We start from the raw sequence: 18,760 nt of genomic DNA on the forward strand, positions 1-18,760 counted from the left end.
AGGAACGAGCTACATGGGATAACATGGACCAATCGTCAGGAGTGAGACTAATTGTCAAACGGTGCTCCTAACTGCGTGCGACCTACCCGCGTCCGTGTTTCCCGAAAGAGGAAGGTGAAGAGTAGCCTTCAGTGCGGATTAAAGCACAGACACTGAACATAAAGGAAGCAGTGGCTCAACAATAAGGGAACAGGATCTTTGAAGCACTGACTTTGTGATGAGTGACTGTATATTTCAGAGCCACCAGACACCAAGAGAAGTGGCGACCAAGTGAGAAAAGGAGGAGCATTAACGTATGGAACTTGTAATGAGCAACACTACTTTTGACATACAAATATGAAATGTGTGACTGGTCATACTTTTCAGATGTAAAACATTTTCTCCTGCTACCCATGGAGGCATAACGATACACCCAAATCCCCAAAGGAACAAGGGTAAGACTAAAATATTTAGAGGGAAAAATGACAAAGGACAAAAAAGGCTTATAATTATTTTTGCAAAAAAAGTTTTAGCTATTGACAGAGCTAAAATTGGTTCACTTGAGAGAAACTGCTTTTTAAATCTAGAGCAGTGGTTCCCAACCTTTTGACTTCTGTGGATCCCCACTTTATCATTACTGGAACCCGGGACCCCACTGAATCATTATTGGTATCTGGGGTCCCCCCACTGAGTCGTTACTGAAAGCTGGAGACCTAATCTGTTAATATTATTTAATTTTCTAAGCAGTCGCGGGCCCCCTGAGGAGGCTTTGAGGACCTCAGACGTCCCGGACCACAGACTGGGAACCTACAATTTTGTTTTCATTTTTATAGCTTCTGAGTGCACAAGACAAACCATTTCAGAGTACTTTCAATTCAGCCAGCTAAATCTGAAGTGCAAGACATGCCTCCTTTGATGGCTTCACCCATCTCTGAAGGGGGAAAGGCGATTTATTTGTTCAGGTTGTACTAAACCCCCAGGAAGTAGGGCCCAGAGGAGGCGCAGTGGAAATTTCTGATGACTGATGGGAGACCGCAAATTTTCATTTATTCAGTTATGGTGGGAGTCATTCAATGGAATTGTAGAGGCACTGCCATGAAATTCAGGCAGGATTTCCACTGAATCATTCAATAAGGGAAATATGGGTTCAAATGAAAGATATCCTAAATATACAACTTACTTACCTTTGGTAATGATATAGCTGGTAGAGACATATTCTAGTTGCACATTCCTTACCTTTGAATTCCCCAGGCATCAGTCTAGATCTGGAGATTTGTCTCTTAGCAGTACCTCTGTGCGCCGGCAGGTGGCGTCGGTCGACTCCACAGGAGTCGTTGTACCCGTGATGACGTTGCGGTCATATATAGGCGCCACCCCGGCGCGCTGACCTCAGTTTCCTTTCGCGACTTTCCACGCCAGTAGTGCGGAGCCATGAAAAACCCTGAGAAGGTGCACCAAGACTAGGGCCCTTAAAGGGAACTTCCTGTCCCTAGAAATCAGTTCACAGTGCGAGGAGGATGGGCGGGTTGGTAAGGAATCTGCAACTAGAATATGTCTCTACCAGATATCGTTACTGAAGGTAAGTAACTTGTACATCTGATAGAGACTTCTAGTTCCAGATACCTTACATTTAAATAGATAACCAAGCAATACCATCCCCGGTGGTGGCCTTTGAACCAAGATCACACTAAAAAGCACTGCAGGACCGAACGGCCAAAGTATCCGTCCCTGCAGACCTGACTGTCCAGGCAGAAGTGTTTGGTAAAAGTGTGCAGAGATGCCCACACTGCTGCCTGACAGATGTCCAGGATTGGAACAGCCCGTGCTAGCGCTGTGGTAGCAGCAGTAGCTCTGGTGGAGAGGGCACACAAACGTTCAGGCGGTTACTTCTTAGCCAGAGCGTAGCATATTTTGATGCATAAGATCGTCCATCTTGAAATGGTCGTCTTCTGCACTGCCTTCCCCTTCTTTGCACCCACATATCCCACGAAGAGTTGATCGTCCACCCGGATGTCTTTGGTACGATCAAGGTAGAACGCCAATGTTCTTTTTGGGTCCAGACGGTGGAGTCTCTCCTCTTCATGTGGGGATTGTGGGGGTGCATAAAAGGCAGGCAATGTGATGGACTGCCCGACATGGAAGGGTGTCACTACTTTAGGTAGAAAAGAAGCCCTTAAGCGAAGTACCACTTTGTAAGGGTGTATTGCCAAGAAAGATGGTTTAGATGAGAGCCTGGAGCTCACTTACTCTGCGGGCAGAGATGATGGCAACTAAGAGGACAGTTTTGATGGTTAAGAGCCGTAAAGGGCAGTTGTGAAGCATCTCGAATGGGGCACACATAAAGTACATTAATACTAGGTTCAAATACCATTGGGGCATGATGAATGGGGTAGGAGGAAAAAGATGTGTGAGGCCTTTAAGAAACCTCCCAACAATGGGAGATTTGAATAAAGAAGGTTGATCTGGTAACCTCAAGAAATCAGATAGCAGAGAGATATCCCTTAAGGGTGCCCAGGGTGGAGCCCTGTTGGGCAAGGGAATGAATAAAGAGAAGAACCTGAGAGAGAGGAGCAGATGGAAGATCGACAGATCTGTCGATGCACCATGCCACAAAGCTTTTCCAACGACAGGCATATACGGTTTTGGTTGAGGGACGCCTGGCTGCCAAGATAACGTTACATGCTTCGGATGTCAGGTCAAACAACATCAACTGTCGCCGCTCAATCTCCACGCAAGGAGGCGGAGGGTGGACAGGTTCGGGTGGATGACCCTCCCCTGTTGCTGCGACAGAAGATCCTCCCAAGAGGCAGTCTGATCGGAGGAGCGATGGCCATGCTCAAGAGCTCAGGATACCAGAATCTTCGTGCCCAGTCTGGAGCTACCACGATTACTTGGGCAGTCTTGCCTGATCTTCTTCAGAACTCTAGGCAGAAGTGGTGCAAAGGTGACTGGAGGCCTGAATTCCACTCGTTCTGAAAAGCGTCGCCGAGCGAGTGCTGCCTTGGAAACTCCAACGTGCAAAACAGCTGACATTGCGCATTCCCTACGGAGGCGAACAAGTCTAACCAAGGCTCTCCCTACTGAAGGAAGAGATCTTGCGCCATCCCTGGATAAAGACGTCATTTGTGACTGACCATGCATCGTCGGCTGAGTTCGTCCGCCTTGGCGTTCAGGGAGCCTACCAGGTGTTGAACCACTAGGGAAATGCCCTGATGTTCCAGCTAAGTCCAGAGGCGAAGAGCCTCTTGACAAAGGGTCCACAACCCCACTCTGCCTTGTTTGTTGCAGTACCACATGCCAGTGGTGTTGCCTGTGAACACCTGCATTGCTTTCCATTTGAGAGAGTGAAGAAATGCTTTTAATGCTTGTCGAATCGCTTGGAGCTCTAGAAGATTGATATGGATCCAGGTTTCCGCCAAAGACCAGAGGCCTCTGATCTCTGCCTCTCCCATGGGGCCGCCCCATCACAGGAGTGACGCTTCTGTCACGATTGTAAGATGTGGTTGAGGAAAGGAGGGGGATCTGCCTTTGACCCAATCCTGATTAGATAACCATCATTGCATGACTCTCGTAGTTCCTTCCGAGATCTGGACCTTGTCGGAGAAATTTCCTAATGCTGCGACCACTGGAACTTCAGGTCCCACTGCAGAGCCCGCATATGCCATCTGGTCTTTTGAACCCCAGCAACCTCAGAGTCATTTTCACTGAAATCTAGGATAGAGGCTGAAGCATCGGTATCATAGCCTGAATATCCTGGACTTGCTTTTCGGGAGGATACGCCCGAAACTGCACTGTATTCAGAACAGCTCCAATAAAAGGGAGCGTCTGAGAAGGAGCCAGGTGTGACTTTGGCACATTGATAGTGAACCCCAGCGAATACAAAAGGTTCGCGTAGTCTCGAGGTGGAAGACGACTGTCTGGGGCGATTTCTCCTTCAACAGCCAATCGTCGAGGTAGGGGAAGACTGGAACCCCTAACCAGCGAAGATGAGCTGCCACCACTACCATCACTTTCGTAAACAACCGAGGGGCACTAGTAAGGCCAAAAGGTAGCATGGTGAACTGAAAGTGCTCGTGACCTCCCACAAATCGCAGGTAACATCTGTGGGATGGCAAGACGGGGATGTGGAAGTATGCATCTTGCAAGCCCCACACTACCATCCAGTCTCCTGGGTCCAGGGAAGATAGGACCTGAGCCAATGTCAACATTTTGAACTTCTCCTTCTTTAGGAAGAGATTTAGGGACAGAAGATCAAATATAGGAAGAAGACCCTTGTCCTTTTTCAGCACCAGAAAGTAGTGGGAATAACAACCACAAGCTACTGCTGCCAGGGGGACCCTCTCTATAGCTCCTTTGGCCAAAAGGGCTTGGACTTCCTCACTGAGAAGTGCCATATGATCCTCCAATATGCAACTGTATGAAAGTGGCATGGCTGGAGGAGATGTCTTGAAGGGAAGGGAGTAGTCTCTTTGGATGATCTGGGGAACCCACCTGTCTGAGGTAATGGATTGCCTTTGGGGCAGGTGATGGTGAATCCTCCCACTAACTGGTTCCTGGTCTACCTGTGGACTAGGAAGGTTTGGAGGCTGAGGAGGGGGCGGGGGTGGACTGGGTGACCCGCTGGCTCCCTGATCCACGGGGCGTGGGATCCTGCGTCCGCGCAGGGGCTGTACAGCATGCGCGGGTCGATGGCCAGGGGGGAAAGAATGTGGTTGGGTGCCCCTTCCGTAGCCACGAAGGGGGTGAAAGGCGGACTTATGGGGTCTAGGAGCAGGCGCGAAGCCAAGGGACCGGGCCGTGGCTATGGAATCCTTGAAGCGCTCGAGCGCTGAGTCCGCCTTGTCTCCAAAGACATGTGTGCCATCAAAGGGCATGTCAATCAGAGATTGCTGGACATCCCCTGAGAAGCCAGATGTTCTCAGCCGAGCGTGGCGTCTCAATGCCTGCGTCAATGCAACCGATCTGCCCAGCGAGTTCCATGACCCTAACACACCCCTAAATTTAGTATTTAGGGGCGACCCTGAACCCAGATCATCAGATTACTGATGACCTCAAGGAACAAGAAGGACTGCTGAGCTGTAAACCCTGCAGGGAAGAGAAGGAGAGAACAAATAATTCGGTCCCAGACCTACCGGCCATCTCCTACTTCGAAAAGCTACAAGAAAAGAAGCTACACGTTCTGCAGGCATCACCGAAGACCAAGAAACTCCTGTGGACAGCGGACCTGTCCAAAAAGAAGACCAAGAAACCAACTTTAAAAGGACTCTCACCTCACTCTAGAAGCGTGAGTCCAACTACTCTGCACCAGAAGCCCCCAGCCCATGTCCAGAGAAACCAACTATCCAGAGAAGACACCCAGGCGACTCTATGACTTGTCCACCCTGGGCTGACCTCTCTGCACCCCAGGACAACGCCTGCAGAGGGTATCCCAAGGAACCCCCTGACCACAAATGCCCAGGGCAAAGGTATCCGACGCCTGGAGAAGCACTGTACCCGCAGCCCCCAAGCCCGAGAGAAACTGACCACCAGTGCAGCAAAGACCAGCAGGCGGCCTCACGCTTGCCCAGTCTGTGGTTTGTCCGAGAGCGCCACCTGTGCCCTGCCTGAACGCCTAAGTGACCCCCGGGACCCTACATAGAGTTCTATTGAGAACCCAAAGCCCTGCTTGCATTCTGCACCTGGCTGCCCCAGTGCCGCTGAGGGTGTGGTTTTTGTGCCTACTTGGGGCCCCTCCAGTACTCCTCCAAACACCCCTGGTATGCCCTCCGACAACGCAGGTACTTACCTGCAAGCAGAATGGAACCGGAGTACCCCCCTGTCTCCATAGAGGCCCACGTTATTTTGGCTCCAGTTTGACTTCTGCATATGATCGGCACTGTGTTGCTGGTGGGTGTTTGGGGTTACCTTGAACCCCCAACAGTGGGCTACCTCTGCCCTGGAGACCAAACCCATAAGTGTGGTACTTACCTCAGAAACTGTACTCCACTTACCTCCCCCAGGAACTGTTGAAAATTGCAGTGTCCACTTTTAAAATAGCTTTTTGCCATTTTAAAGAAAACTGTGTACAATATTGATTCTATTCAAAGTCCTAAGTATTACTATGCAAAGTACCTTTCATTTGATGTACTTACCTGCTAAATGAATCTTGTGGTTTTAGAAATAAATCAACAAAAGAATATTTTTCTATATAAAAACCTATTGGTCTGAAGTTAAGTCACTGAGTGTGTGTTTTCACTTATTGCTTATGTGTGTACAACAATTGCTTAACACTACCCTCTGATTACCCTAACTGCTCGACCACACTACCAAACATAGAGCATTAGTATTATCTATTATTGCCTCTGTCAAGCTTCATGGGGAACACCTGGACACTGTGCACACTATATCTCACTTTGATATGGTATATACAGAGCCAGCTTCCTACACCTCCCATCTGTCATGGCTTGGGAAAGGACAGTCAGGGCCTTTCTGGAACTCTAGGCAGCACTTGCGCAACCGTATCCCTGAGAGTGTGGGAATAGCGGCACAAAAGGCATGCGGTGTTCACGGACTGCAACGCTAGACTGTTGGAAAAAAACATCTTCTTCCCCAAGTTGTCTAGTCTTTTTGATTCCCTATCGGAGGGTGCAGCAGGGAATGCGCTCGATGAAGATGAAACCTGGATGACAAGGTTCTAAGGTGTGGGGTGTTAGGTGAGGAATTTTGGTCTGTTGGCACAGGCAGATGGCAGCAGGCAATCGTCCAATTCACAGAAGCCCCTGTGCTGGGTCTGGACCAAGTACCCAAAAGGACGTACGTCAGGGCCTCATTAAAGGGAAGAGAGGGTTCTGATGTGAAAGACCCCGGCTGAAACACCTCGGTTAGGATATTAGGCCTATCCTCCAAGAAGGTAGCTCAAGGTCCAAGACCTCAGCCGCCTTTCTCACCACCATGGAGTATGTGTAGGGTGACCAGACATCCCGGATTTCCCCAGACAGTCCCGGGTTTTAGAGGACTGTCCCGGTGTCCCGACGCTTCCCTTAATTTTAAATAAATGTCCATGTTTTTTAAGGACAAAGGTCAGATTATTAAATAAATGTCCTGGTTTTTGAGAAAAGGGACAGATCATTATGGGAAGCAGAAATTAAAGATGCCTACAAAGTATGAAATAATTAAAGTAATTTATCTGTTACTGTCAGTGTAGGAAGTTGGCTCTGTATATACTATCTCAAAGTGAGAGATAGTGTGCACAGAGTCCAAAGGTTCCCCTTATTAAGGTAGTGGCAAAATTAGATAATTCTATGCTCTATTTTGTGGTAGTGTGGTCGAGCAGTAGGCTTATCAGAGGGTAGTGTTAAGCATTTGTTGTACACACACCGGCAATAAACGAGGAAACAAACTCAAAGACTTAACTCAAGGCCAATAGTTTTTATATAGAAAAATATATTTTCTTGATTACTTTTTAGAACCACAAGTTCAAGATATGAAGTAAATACATAAAATGCAAGGTACTCCACACAGGTAAGTTAGGAACTTTGAATTAGAGCAATAACATATATAGTTTTTGTTAAAATGGCAATAAGCTATTTTAAAAGTAGACACAGTGCAAACATCACCAGTTCCTGGGGGAGGTAAGTAAAGGTTAGATTGTGAAGTAAGTAAGACACTTACAAGTCTCAGTTCCTGGGCATAGGCACCCCAATGTTGAGGGTTCAAGACAACCACAAAGTTACCACACCAGCAGCTCAGGGCTGGTCAGGTGCAGAGGTCAAAGAGGTGCCCAAAACACATAGGTGCCTTTGGAGAACAGGGGTGCGCCAGTTCCAGTCTGCCAGCAGGATAAGTACCCGCGTCCTCGGGGGGCAGACCAGGGTTTTTTTTGTAGCGCATGGGGGGGGGGGGGGGGACAAGTAGGCACACAAAACACACCCTCAACGGCACAGGGGCGGCTGGGTTTAGTGTAGAAAGTAGGCATCGGGTTTTGTATTGGTTTCAATGGAGGGACTCGGGGGGGGGGTCACTCTAGCGGTGTAGGCAGGGCACAGGGGGGCTTCTTGGGCCAGCCACCACCTGGGCTAGGCAGAGGGTCACCTGGGGGGTCACTCCTGCACTGAAGTTCGGTTCTTTCTGGTACTGGGGGCTGCAAGTGCAGTGCTTGGTCCAGGCGTCGGGTCCCTTGTTACAGGCAGTCGTGGTCAGGGGGAGCCTCTGGATTCTCTCTGCAGGCGTCGCTGTGGGGGTCCAGGAGGGTAGTCTTGGGCTACTCACAGGGTCGCAGTCGCCGGGGAGTCCTCCCTGTGGTGTTGTTTCTCTGGATCTGGATCTCGAGCCGGGGGTGTCGGGTGCAGAGTGTGAAGTCTCAGGCTTCCGGCGGGAAGCGTGAGGTCTTTGAAAGTTGTAGAAAGGTTGCAAGAATGTTGCTGTTTGTTGAGCAGAGCCGCTGCTCACTGGAGTTTCTTGATCCTGGGGTTCAGGGCAGTCCTCTGAGGCTTCACACACACACACACGTACGCTAAGGCACACATTCACAAAGCTACGTAAAAAAACGGGACAGGCCAGATATATAAGTGAGCGTAATGTATTTAGTCCTTCTTTTATGTCTGACTTGTCACGGTTTTTGCTCCTTAAAATTTGGTCACCCTAAGTATGTGGCTCCCTTCTCTGTAGCCATGGTGGGGGAGAGAGCATACGAGTGTCAGGGGAGGTGTCTAGACCACTGGCATCACCCAAATCCTGCACCCAGTCCATTTGGGGGTCAAGTTGGTATTCTAAAGGGTCCAGCATTCCCCTCTAAACTATCCCCGTGTCAGTACCAATTAGCATAAGGGTCTAGAGAGCCCATAGAGAACGCAATCAGAGTCGGGCGATGTCGTTACGGCTACGGGTCGTCGGGTATGAGAATAGCATCGACGTCGATTGTGGGACCAATCGACGTCGGGAGCGTCGATGTCTGACCCGACACTGGGGAAGGACGCTGTGGCTTGACCGGCGTTGGGACGGATCAGAGATTGGATCTGGAGGAGCCCTCCGGAGCCGTGGCCAAAGCCAATGACTTCGAACCTGATATGGCCCTCACCAACTCACCTGTGCATGAGGGCGCCGATGGTGAGTCGGTCTGCCCAAAAATGAGGTGCTTTGCCTCATAAAACTCTTTGAGCTGGGCAGGGGTGGCTCTGGCTCCCAGGAAGTTGGGGAGGCGTGGGGCAAACTCAGACAAAGGCCCCGAGGTTAGAGGCCTAGAGCAGTGGTTCCCAACCTGTGGTACGGCGACCCCTGGGGGTCCGCGAAGCCTCCTCAGGGGGTCCGCGGCTGCTTATAAAATTAAATAATATTAACAGATTAGGTCCCCAGTTTTCAGTAATGACTCAGTGGGGGCTCCCCAAATTGCAATAAAGATTCAGTGGGGGTCCCCGGGCTCCAGTTATGATAAAGTGGGGGTCCACAGAAGTCAAATGGTTGGGTACCACTGGCCTAGAGCGTCAATACTCTTTCCGCGCTGCATTATCCGAGCGACAGGGTGAAGTCGAAGAACGCTTGTTCTTCTTTTTCTCATGACCCGAATGTCCGATGACTTCGAGAACGAAGAGTGGTGGTGACCCCGCGGCCGGTCTTGAGACCTTCCTCTCGAACGAGACCGTGAGCGCCATGGAGTCGAGTGTCAGACCACCATTAGCTTTAGGGACTGCTCCCTCAAAGCTTTCAAGTTCATGGCCCCACACTCAGAGCATGACTTCGGGTCGTGATCTCGCTCCAGGCACCAAAGATACATGAGGTGCGGCTCTGTCACCAACATCATTTGGTGACAGAATTCACAGGGTTTGAAACGGGTCTTGCGGGACATCCCTCGACGCATCCATGACTTTGTCAAAAATAGTTCGACAAAAATGTCGTCCAAAAGTGACTGAGGTAGCTCTTCTCCAGATCTGCTTGTAGGCTGGAGCAGAAAGAAAAGATCTGACATCAGCGTGCCAGGGTGGCACCTATATACCGACTGTGACATCATCACGACGCCAACAAAGCCCGCAGAGTCGACTGACGCCACCTGACGGCGCAGAAGTAATGCTTGAAGATAAATCTCCGGATCCAGACTGACGCCTGGGGAATTCAAAGGTCAGGAGTATGCAACTAGACGTCTCTATCAGATGTTCTGATATCAATGATAGTGTAAAAGCAATAAGAGGATGATTGACCTAATTGTACTTGGAAGATTAAATTGACAGCACTGGCCTCTGGAATCTTCAGGTATTCAAATGTGTTACAGCAGAAGATTTAGAGAGAGGTAACATAAGTTGAGATCTGAAACAGTTACTGGGGGTATAGTTCAACCAACCGTTCTGGATGATCAACGCTAGCATACAGTGGAGTATGTTGACTGTGTTTCGTACACAGGAGTGGCAGGCTCCTGGATGAAAACGAATGGTAGATGTCAGATTCAAAAAATGGCATAAAACAGTTCCTTCAACAAATTAAAGGCAAAAGCAGGGTCTGGATAACGAACCCATTAAAGCTTTCACATGTTTAGTTCTCTAGAGGCTTTCTCTCCTTTGAATGATAAAAGGTAACGAAACTGCTGTACCCCCAAAAAACCCTGGATCTGAAGCAGAAGAGGCGGCAAACAATAACCATTAGAGCTATTGATGTGGTGGCATGTAGCTTACAAAGGCTCTAGATGACTTCAGTAGTGTGTAATAAATAGATGACTTCAGTAGTGTGTAATAAATTATTGAGGCAGAATGAGAAGTTTGCACTTCTCATTCTGCACTTTCTGGTGGTAGAAGATTCAGAACTTTAGCCACAGCCAACCTCTCATGATGATGGCGGGTCCTTTGAACTTGCAATGACCAAGGGTAAATGCAAGAATGACACTGTGTTCTCAATTCTGCCACAATTGTACAAAAACTACCAAAGCCAAGTTTTCCATTTCAACATACAAACAGCAGAGTGGGAACAGAAGGGGTCTGGATTAAACAAGAGTTATATTGCTACACGACTGAAAGAAAATGAATTCATCAGGATGTACCTGTATCCGGGCTGCTGGAAAGTGGCGAAGGGATTCGAGCGCCCTCTGCAGTGCCCATGACCAACTGCTGCCAATCTCTCTCATCCAAGTCTGCTTCTAGCACAAGGTCTTTTCTTCGGAGAAGACAGTCTTGCTCCCTCTGACTTTGTTCCTCTCGTTGCATTCCCTCCAGGCAGGAGGCAAGTCTCACATGTCCACGTGAACGAGCAACGGTAAGAGGAAGACGACCTAATGAGTCCGGGATAGTAAGTGCCTTACGATTCCACTTATACAGCAGAACAGCTGCCTCAATGTGCCCCAATGCACAGGCCCACATCTGCAAAAAGTGTTAGATGAAATTAGTTACACTGCTGTAACATCAACACTGGCATCTTTCATAGATTTACATACTTAAATCATTCTGTATCAATAGGTTAGGTATCCTCAGTACTTTTCAAATAGTAATAAGCGGTGTTAAAATGGCAATCAGCCCAACAACCATGTTGCTTTATTAGCAAACATACCTCATTTGAAATAACTCAAACTTCAGCCAATAAGGTCGAAATGCTAGGCTCTCTACTCCCCTTACATAATTCATTTCTTGTCCAGCTGGAGATCAATTACAGATTCACATGCTTGATTCAAAATAGCAAGACATTTATGTAATTTCACAATAAGCTGGCAATATACTCACTTTTAAATAAAAGCAGGCCATGCAGAGTTGCATGGGCAGCGGCAGAATCACCTGCTGCATTCAAGTTCAAGTAGTAGTGCTTGATAAAAGTGTGCCTCCTCTTCAACCTAGCCGTTTAGCATATATCCATAGCATGTGCACACCAGGGCAGAACACAACTGTTGTCAACATGTTTCTAGTGGAATGCGCCTTCATCCTATCACCAAGGAGGTACTTTGCTTTCTTGCGGAAAAACATAATCTAGTCTAGAGCTGGAAATATCCTGGTTAGACAGATGGCGGCCCCAGCATGATAGTAAGAGGAGAAAAAAAGCTGATCCAAAGAGAAGATAACAATGATTCTGCCCATGTACATTTTTAATAATGTGTACATTTAGGCAATGTCTTGTCCTCTCAGCTGACTCTGAAAGGTTTGGGAAGAAGGATCGAAGAATACCTGGCCCTCTACCTCAGAGTAAGAGGGCACCAGTCCAATGAACATTGACTGGTGCGTAAAGTACCTAGTCCTTTGTGGAATGAATATATGGTCTAGCATTTGCTCACTGTCTTTGCGTTGTCAGAGACAGCAGTGCCGTCTTCCGTGTCAGTTGCTTGACTGTGTATGGGCTCAAAGGGGCAGCCAATCCGAATGCTGGACTCTAATGGCCAGCCACCTGATGCACTTCACAGCTTCCTGTAGGTTAATACCCATGTACTATAAACTTGACACTTGAATCAATGAGTTTTGCCTTTTTCAATGCAAAAGATCCTTTATTTATTTATTATCTCTATTTGTTTTCTAAGCATCAATGTTGCTCACTCCATTGATGTCCATTACCTTTGCCTTAATTTTTATTTCACTGTGCAGTATTGAGACATCTTCACAATAAATGTTTTACAACCCCAATGCATTTTAGGTTGAAAAGCCTTCTTCAGGGGTATGTACAAGTGAAAAACACAAATCCTAACATCACCTCTTCGAACTATCAACTAATACATTGACGCATAACTCAAACTTTGTCAAACTACGAATAGTTCAAGGTTATGAGCACAAAACGACAGCCAATGTGATATATCATGCAGTGTGTCAGTGTTACCCATTCAAAAAAACGTTATGGGCAATTATCAGCATGTGCCACATCATAAAAGAATCCTAAATGATATTTGTTAATGTGCTCAAAAAAGGGAAAAGGTTAATGAGCGCGCCACTCGGTGCTGCCTCTACTGGCACCACCATTAGCTGATCACCACTAAACTAACATCAACCAGCACTGACACTGTGATCCCGTCACACTGCCACCTCCTCATATTGTGCAAATGATGATTTCTACCAGCGTGGGCTTGTATAATTACTGTGCCATAATGTAACTTACTTACAAAGATAAATTTTCAATCTTCAAAGAATAATACATGCACACATACCACAATGTCCTGAAGCTCTCAGCTTTCACCCCCTTGAGAGCACTGTTATAAGAGCGAATCACACACCCTACTACGTTACGTGATGACTAATGGTGACAACAGATTCCCAATGTGTCAAACATCGTCCACTAAAGTGGGCAATGCTACCAGTGGAAGTATAAATGTTAATAAACTAAATGTAGGTTAAAACCAAAGTGTATAAATGGCATGCAGAATGTTAATAGTGTTTGAACTAACCGCTGTATTTTCACCAGTAACCCCCTCTTTTTTTTCCTCAATGCAAGTCAAGTGATACAAAGAAACCTGCCTTCAAAAAACACACATTTGCATTATGCAGGGATTTGGAACTCTTATTGCCAGACGCCCGGGACATATTGTTTGGGGTCAAGGGCAACAAGGTTTCATGTTTATTTTGTCCTGCTCACCAGAACACCAGTGACGGTGCTCTCTCCACTAAATTTAGTTGTCTGCTACTTTTCACTGTAACTGCAGGCCTGACATTGCAGCCTGTATAAAAGGCTGCACACACCCTTTCACTGCCAAACCTAACCACTGCACTTAGACCCTGTAAGCCACCCCTCTGGTAGGCCCTTCAGCTCAAGGGCAGGGAGCATGTCTCTAAGTATGAGGGTTGCCCAGCATGAGCAGGGTACCCTACAGACCCCAGGCCAATTCCTGAACTCTGTAAGTGCAGGGAAGCCATCTCAAGGTATGTAGTGGACACTGATCAACACGAGTGGTCTAACTACATAATGGCTACTTCAAACCTAGGGATGTTTCGTATCAATCATGTTAGATTCATGCAACTACACCGATTTCAGTGTTAGTTTCATGATACCATGTGCTCTGGAGGTTCCCTAGAGGATTCCCAGTTCTGCCTGTGTAGCCTTACGGGGTCCAGCTGCCAACTCCACGCTGCTGCTGACCCAAGACATTGTTCTGCTCGCCTGCTGATGAGTCATGCTCAGGTCGGAGTAGCAGAACAAAGGATTTCCTGTGCATTAGGAGTTTAACGGCTGGGGTGGAGTGGCCTCTGAGCACCACCAGACTGCTTTGAAGGGAACATTTGGTGTCCTCCTTGCATAATCCTGTTTGCACCAGTTCAGGAACTCCCAGTTCCCACTCTGGTGCGAAACTACCCAAAGGATAGAGGAGTGACCACCCCCCTGTCCACCTCCATCCCCAGGGAGGTTCCCAGAGCTCTGCCAGTTGGCCACTTGAGTCTGTCATCTTGAAAATAAGATATACAAAGGCCACTGGGAGCATCTGGTTGGCTCGGCCAGGTAGGAGACTACTCTGACCCCGTCTGCTAGGTGGTTTACTGCAGAGAGTGACCAACTAAATAAATTAGTTATTTAAGGGCTCCTTCCCGGGTAGGTCCTCAGATTCGTCAAGCAAGAGTTTACAAAGAACTCTCTGCAAGACATCTTCTGCCCCTGGCCTCTGAAACCACTGCTTGCCTTTGCCTGGAACCGAACAAGTCAGCTTCTGGTGGGAAGGCTCCCACTGTAACACAGTTTCTCTGGAACCTGCAAGAATTCTGCAACATCCAAGGCTGTGCAGCACCAGGAAGCAAGTGCGAATCACTTACCTACAGTTTCTGGTGATCCAAAGATCCTACAACACAGGTGGTGAGTCTGTGGCCTCCTCTGGGTCCTGCTTGTCTTCTATCCAAGTTGGCAGTGTGTGGGCCCTTGCTCCTGACAAAGTTCTGGCTCCCCTGTGTATCTCAACTTGTTGCATTTGCCAAGGCTTGGCGATCTTCAGCCTCCGAGTAGCCCCGGCCTCCAGCGCTCTGCAAACTAAAGATCAGCTCCTGTCCTGCAACTCCTGCGACATGAGACTTCTGTTTTGCTGGGCTGGTAAGGCCTCCTTGTGACTCTGTGTCTGGCACCTGTGGGTCACTAGTGGGGGGGCCTCCATCGACTTCCATTGGCCTTCCTGTGTGCTGAGGACCAGCAATGACTCCCTCTCCTGGGTAGAGTCTCCTGGACCTTGCTGGTCCCCAAAAACGTGCAAAGTTCTCTTCTGCTTGCATTTGCACTTGCCAGTGCTTAGTGGTGACCTACCTGGTCACTGACCCTTCTGCAACCTGGCAAGGCACAGCCCGTAGGAGACTCCCGGGATCTTCATCGACTTCTGAACCACCGCAGCTGGACTTCTTCTTTCCCCAACTTGCAGGAACTTCATCTTCAGGAGGGTGGGTATTGCCACCTGCACCACCTGGGCACCTCCTTTAGTGCTGGACTCTGTCCTCTTTCTTAGAAGGTCCACCATATCTGGAACCAGTCCATGGGTTCCACCGGCCTGGTCCACTGGTCGTGACAGCAACTGGACAATCCGAGGAATCCACAGTTCTCTGAGAGAGTTCCTTCTCCTATCTGCATTTGGTAGGTACTCCCGTCTTATGGGTATCCTGGGGTAGGGACACTCTCCATCCAGCCTCTTGCCTGCTAGTTTCCTCGGGGTCCGCTGAGAAGGGTCCTGAATTCCAAGAACTCCAACCACGGATTTCTGTGTTAGCCTGAGACAACTGGGTGGGTAACTGACTTACTCCTGGTTGCTGGGGTCACATACTGTACTTACCATTGGTGTTTCTAACTAGGCCCAGCCCATAGCTAGCCACCACACTTACCTTGGTTGAAGTCCCACTTTCACATTCCATATTTTTTAGTAGCTGGGCTGGCCCTCCCCTAGGGCCCTGTATATTTCTGTGCTATTTTGTTGGTTATTTTGTGTGTATAACTGTATATATGATCTCCAAAGGGGAATGTATACCTATGCTAGTCTAGTAGAAGTGCTGTATTAAAGTATCCTTCATTTTTGCAACACTTGTGTGGTTCTTTCTTGTGACTAAGTGTAGGAAAATTGCTCCCTGTTGCAGATACCCCCCACTTTTTGTCTGATACTGATTCTGACTTGACTGAGAAGTGTGCTGGGACCCTGCCAACCAGGCCCCAGCACCAGTGTTCTTACACTAAAAATGTACCATTGTTTCCACAATTGGCACACCCCTGGCACACAGATAAGTCTCTTGTAAAAGATACCAGTGGTACCAAGGGCCCTGTGACCAGGGAAGGTCTCTAAGGGCTGCAGCATATGTTGTGCCACCCTTAAGGACCCCTGACCTAACACATGCACACTGCCATTGCAGATTGTGTGTGTTGGTGGGAAGAAAAAGGCAAAGTCGACATGGCATCCCCCTCAGGGTGCCATGCACACAAAATACTGCCTGTGGCATAGGTTAAGTCACCCCTCTAGCAGGCCTTACAGCCCTAAGGCAGGGTGCACTATACCACAGGTGAGGGCATAGCTGCATGTATATGGTCTGGGAGTTTGTCAAAAACGAACTCCACAGCTCCATAATGGAAATACTGGCAAGTTTGGTATCAAACTTCACAGAATAATAAACCCACGCTAATGCCAGTGTTGGATGTATTAAAAAATGCACACAGAGGGCATCTTAGAGATGCCCCCTGTATTTTGCCCAATCCTTCAGTGCAGGACTGACTGGTCTGTGCCAGCCTGCTGCTGAGAGACAAGTTTCTGACCCCCTGGGGTGAGAGCCTTTGTGCTCTCTGAGGCCAGAAACAAAGCCTGCACTGGGTGGAGATGCTTAACACCTCCCCCCTGCAGGAACTGTAATACCTAGCCGTGAGCCTCAAAGGCTCAAGCTTTGAGTTACAATGCCCCAGGGCACTCCAGCTAGTGGAGATGCCCGCCCCCCTGGACACAGCCCCCACTTTTGGCGGCAAGTCCAGGGGAGATAACGTGAAAAACAAGGTGGAGTCACCCACCAGTCAGGACAGCCCCTAAGGTGTCCTGAGCTGAGGTGACCCCTGCCTTTAGAAATCCTCCCTCTTGATTTTGGAGGATTCCTCCAATAGGGTTAGGGATGTGGCACAAAGAGACCTCCCAGACCTAAACACACCCCTAAATTCAGTATTTAGGGGCACCCCAGAACCTAGGAAACTAGATTCCTGCAACTTGAAGAAAGAAGGACTGCTGACCTACAAGCCTAGAGAGAAGGAGGAAGACGACAACTGCTTTGGCCCCAGCCCTACCGGCCTGTCACCAACTTCGAAAACCTGCTTCACCGACGCATCTGACAGGGACCAGCGACCTCTGAAGCCTCAGAGGACTGCCCTGGACTACAGGACCAAGAAACTCACGTGAACAGCGGCCCTGTTCAAAACCAGCTACTTCTTTGCAACAAAGAAGCAACTTCCAAAGGCTTTGCATTTCCCGCCACTCTGCACCCGACACCCCCGGCTCGACCTGCAGAAAACCAACACCTCAGGGAGGACTCCCCGGCGACTGCGAGCTTGTGAGTAACCAGAGACGACCCCACCTGAGCCCCCACAGCGACGCCTGCAGAGAGAATCCAGAGGTTCCCCCTGACCGCGACTGCCTGTACCAAGGAACCTGACGCCTGGAACACTGCACCCACAGCCCCCAGGACCTGAAGGGACCGAACTTCCCTTCAGTAGTGACCCCCAGGCGACCCTCTGCCTTGCCCAGGTGGTGGCTGGCCCGAGAAGCCCTCCCTGTGCCTGCCTGCACCGCTAGAGTGACCCCGGGTCTCTCCATTGAAACCTATACAAAACCCGACGCCTACTTTGCATACTGCACCCGGCCGCCCCTGTGCTGAGGGTGTGTTTTGTGTGCCTACTTGTGTCCCCCCCAGTGCTCTACAAAAACCCCCGTTCTGCCCCCTGAGGACGCAGGTACTTACCTGCTGGCAGACTGGAACCGGAGCACCCCTGTTCTCCATTGGCACCTATGTGTTTCGGGCACCTCTTTGACCTCTGCACCTGACCAGCCCTGAGCTGCTGGTGTGGTAACTTTAGGGTTGCCTTGAACCCTCAACGGTGGGCTGCCTATGCCCCAGGACTGGGACTTGTAAGTGTTTTTACCTACCTCCTAATCTAACCTTTACTTACCTCCCCCAGGAACTGTTGATTTTTGCACTGTGTCCACTTTGAAAATAGCATATTGCAATTTTTACAAAGACTGTACATTATATTGTTTTCATTCAAAGTTCCTAAAGTATCTTAGTGAAGTACCTAACATTTAAAGTGTTTGAGGTAAATCTTGAACCTGTGGTTCTTAAAATAAACTAAGAAGATATATTTTTCAATATAAAAACCTATTGGCCTGGAGTAAGTCTTTGAGTGTGTGTTCCTCATTTATTGCCTGTGTGTGTACAACAAATGCTTAACACTACCCTCTGATGAGCCTACTGCTCGACCACACTACAATTATCTACTTTTGCCACTATCTTACCTCTAAGGGGAACCCTTGGACTCTGTGCACACTATTTCTTACTTTGAAATACTATATACAGAGCCAACTTCCTACACTAAGTTACTGTATGACTACTGTGGTATTTCAAGTGCTTTACATTCCTCCTGTAAAAGCTTTAGCTACTCACCCCAGCTACCCCTAGAGAGCTTCTACTATCTGGACACCTATTCACTATCACTTAGGGTTTCCTGGGCTCAGTATAGGGTGCCACACTATGAAAATTAGTTACTTACCTGTTACTGCAGTTCTCCAGTAATGGTATCTTTCATAGATTCACATGCTTGAATTATCCCCGTCGTCGAGGTGGGAGCCTCACGGTAAGTTTAAATACATAAAGGAGTAAGTCAGTAAGTTTAAAACCAGTAGGCCTTATAGGCTATTTTAAAGTCTATCCACTTTGTT

General features: G+C 48.4%; 1 protein-coding gene across 9 annotated transcripts in view; it reads right to left on the reverse strand.

The window, feature by feature from the left end:
* LOC138266928 (calmodulin-binding transcription activator 2-like) overlaps positions 1-18,760 on the reverse strand; it is an 863,356-nt gene that overhangs the window by 179,143 nt on the left and 665,453 nt on the right. For all 9 annotated transcript variants that reach the window (XM_069215705.1, XM_069215704.1, XM_069215702.1 and 6 more), the window contains one exon: positions 10,979-11,294. In XM_069215705.1, the coding sequence (XP_069071806.1) occupies positions 10,979-11,294 (316 nt within the window). The remainder of the gene's footprint in view (positions 1-10,978; positions 11,295-18,760) is intronic.

The sequence above is a fragment of the Pleurodeles waltl genome, chromosome 12 (genome assembly GCF_031143425.1).
Source record: "Pleurodeles waltl isolate 20211129_DDA chromosome 12, aPleWal1.hap1.20221129, whole genome shotgun sequence".
Taxonomy (NCBI): domain Eukaryota; kingdom Metazoa; phylum Chordata; class Amphibia; order Caudata; family Salamandridae; genus Pleurodeles; species Pleurodeles waltl.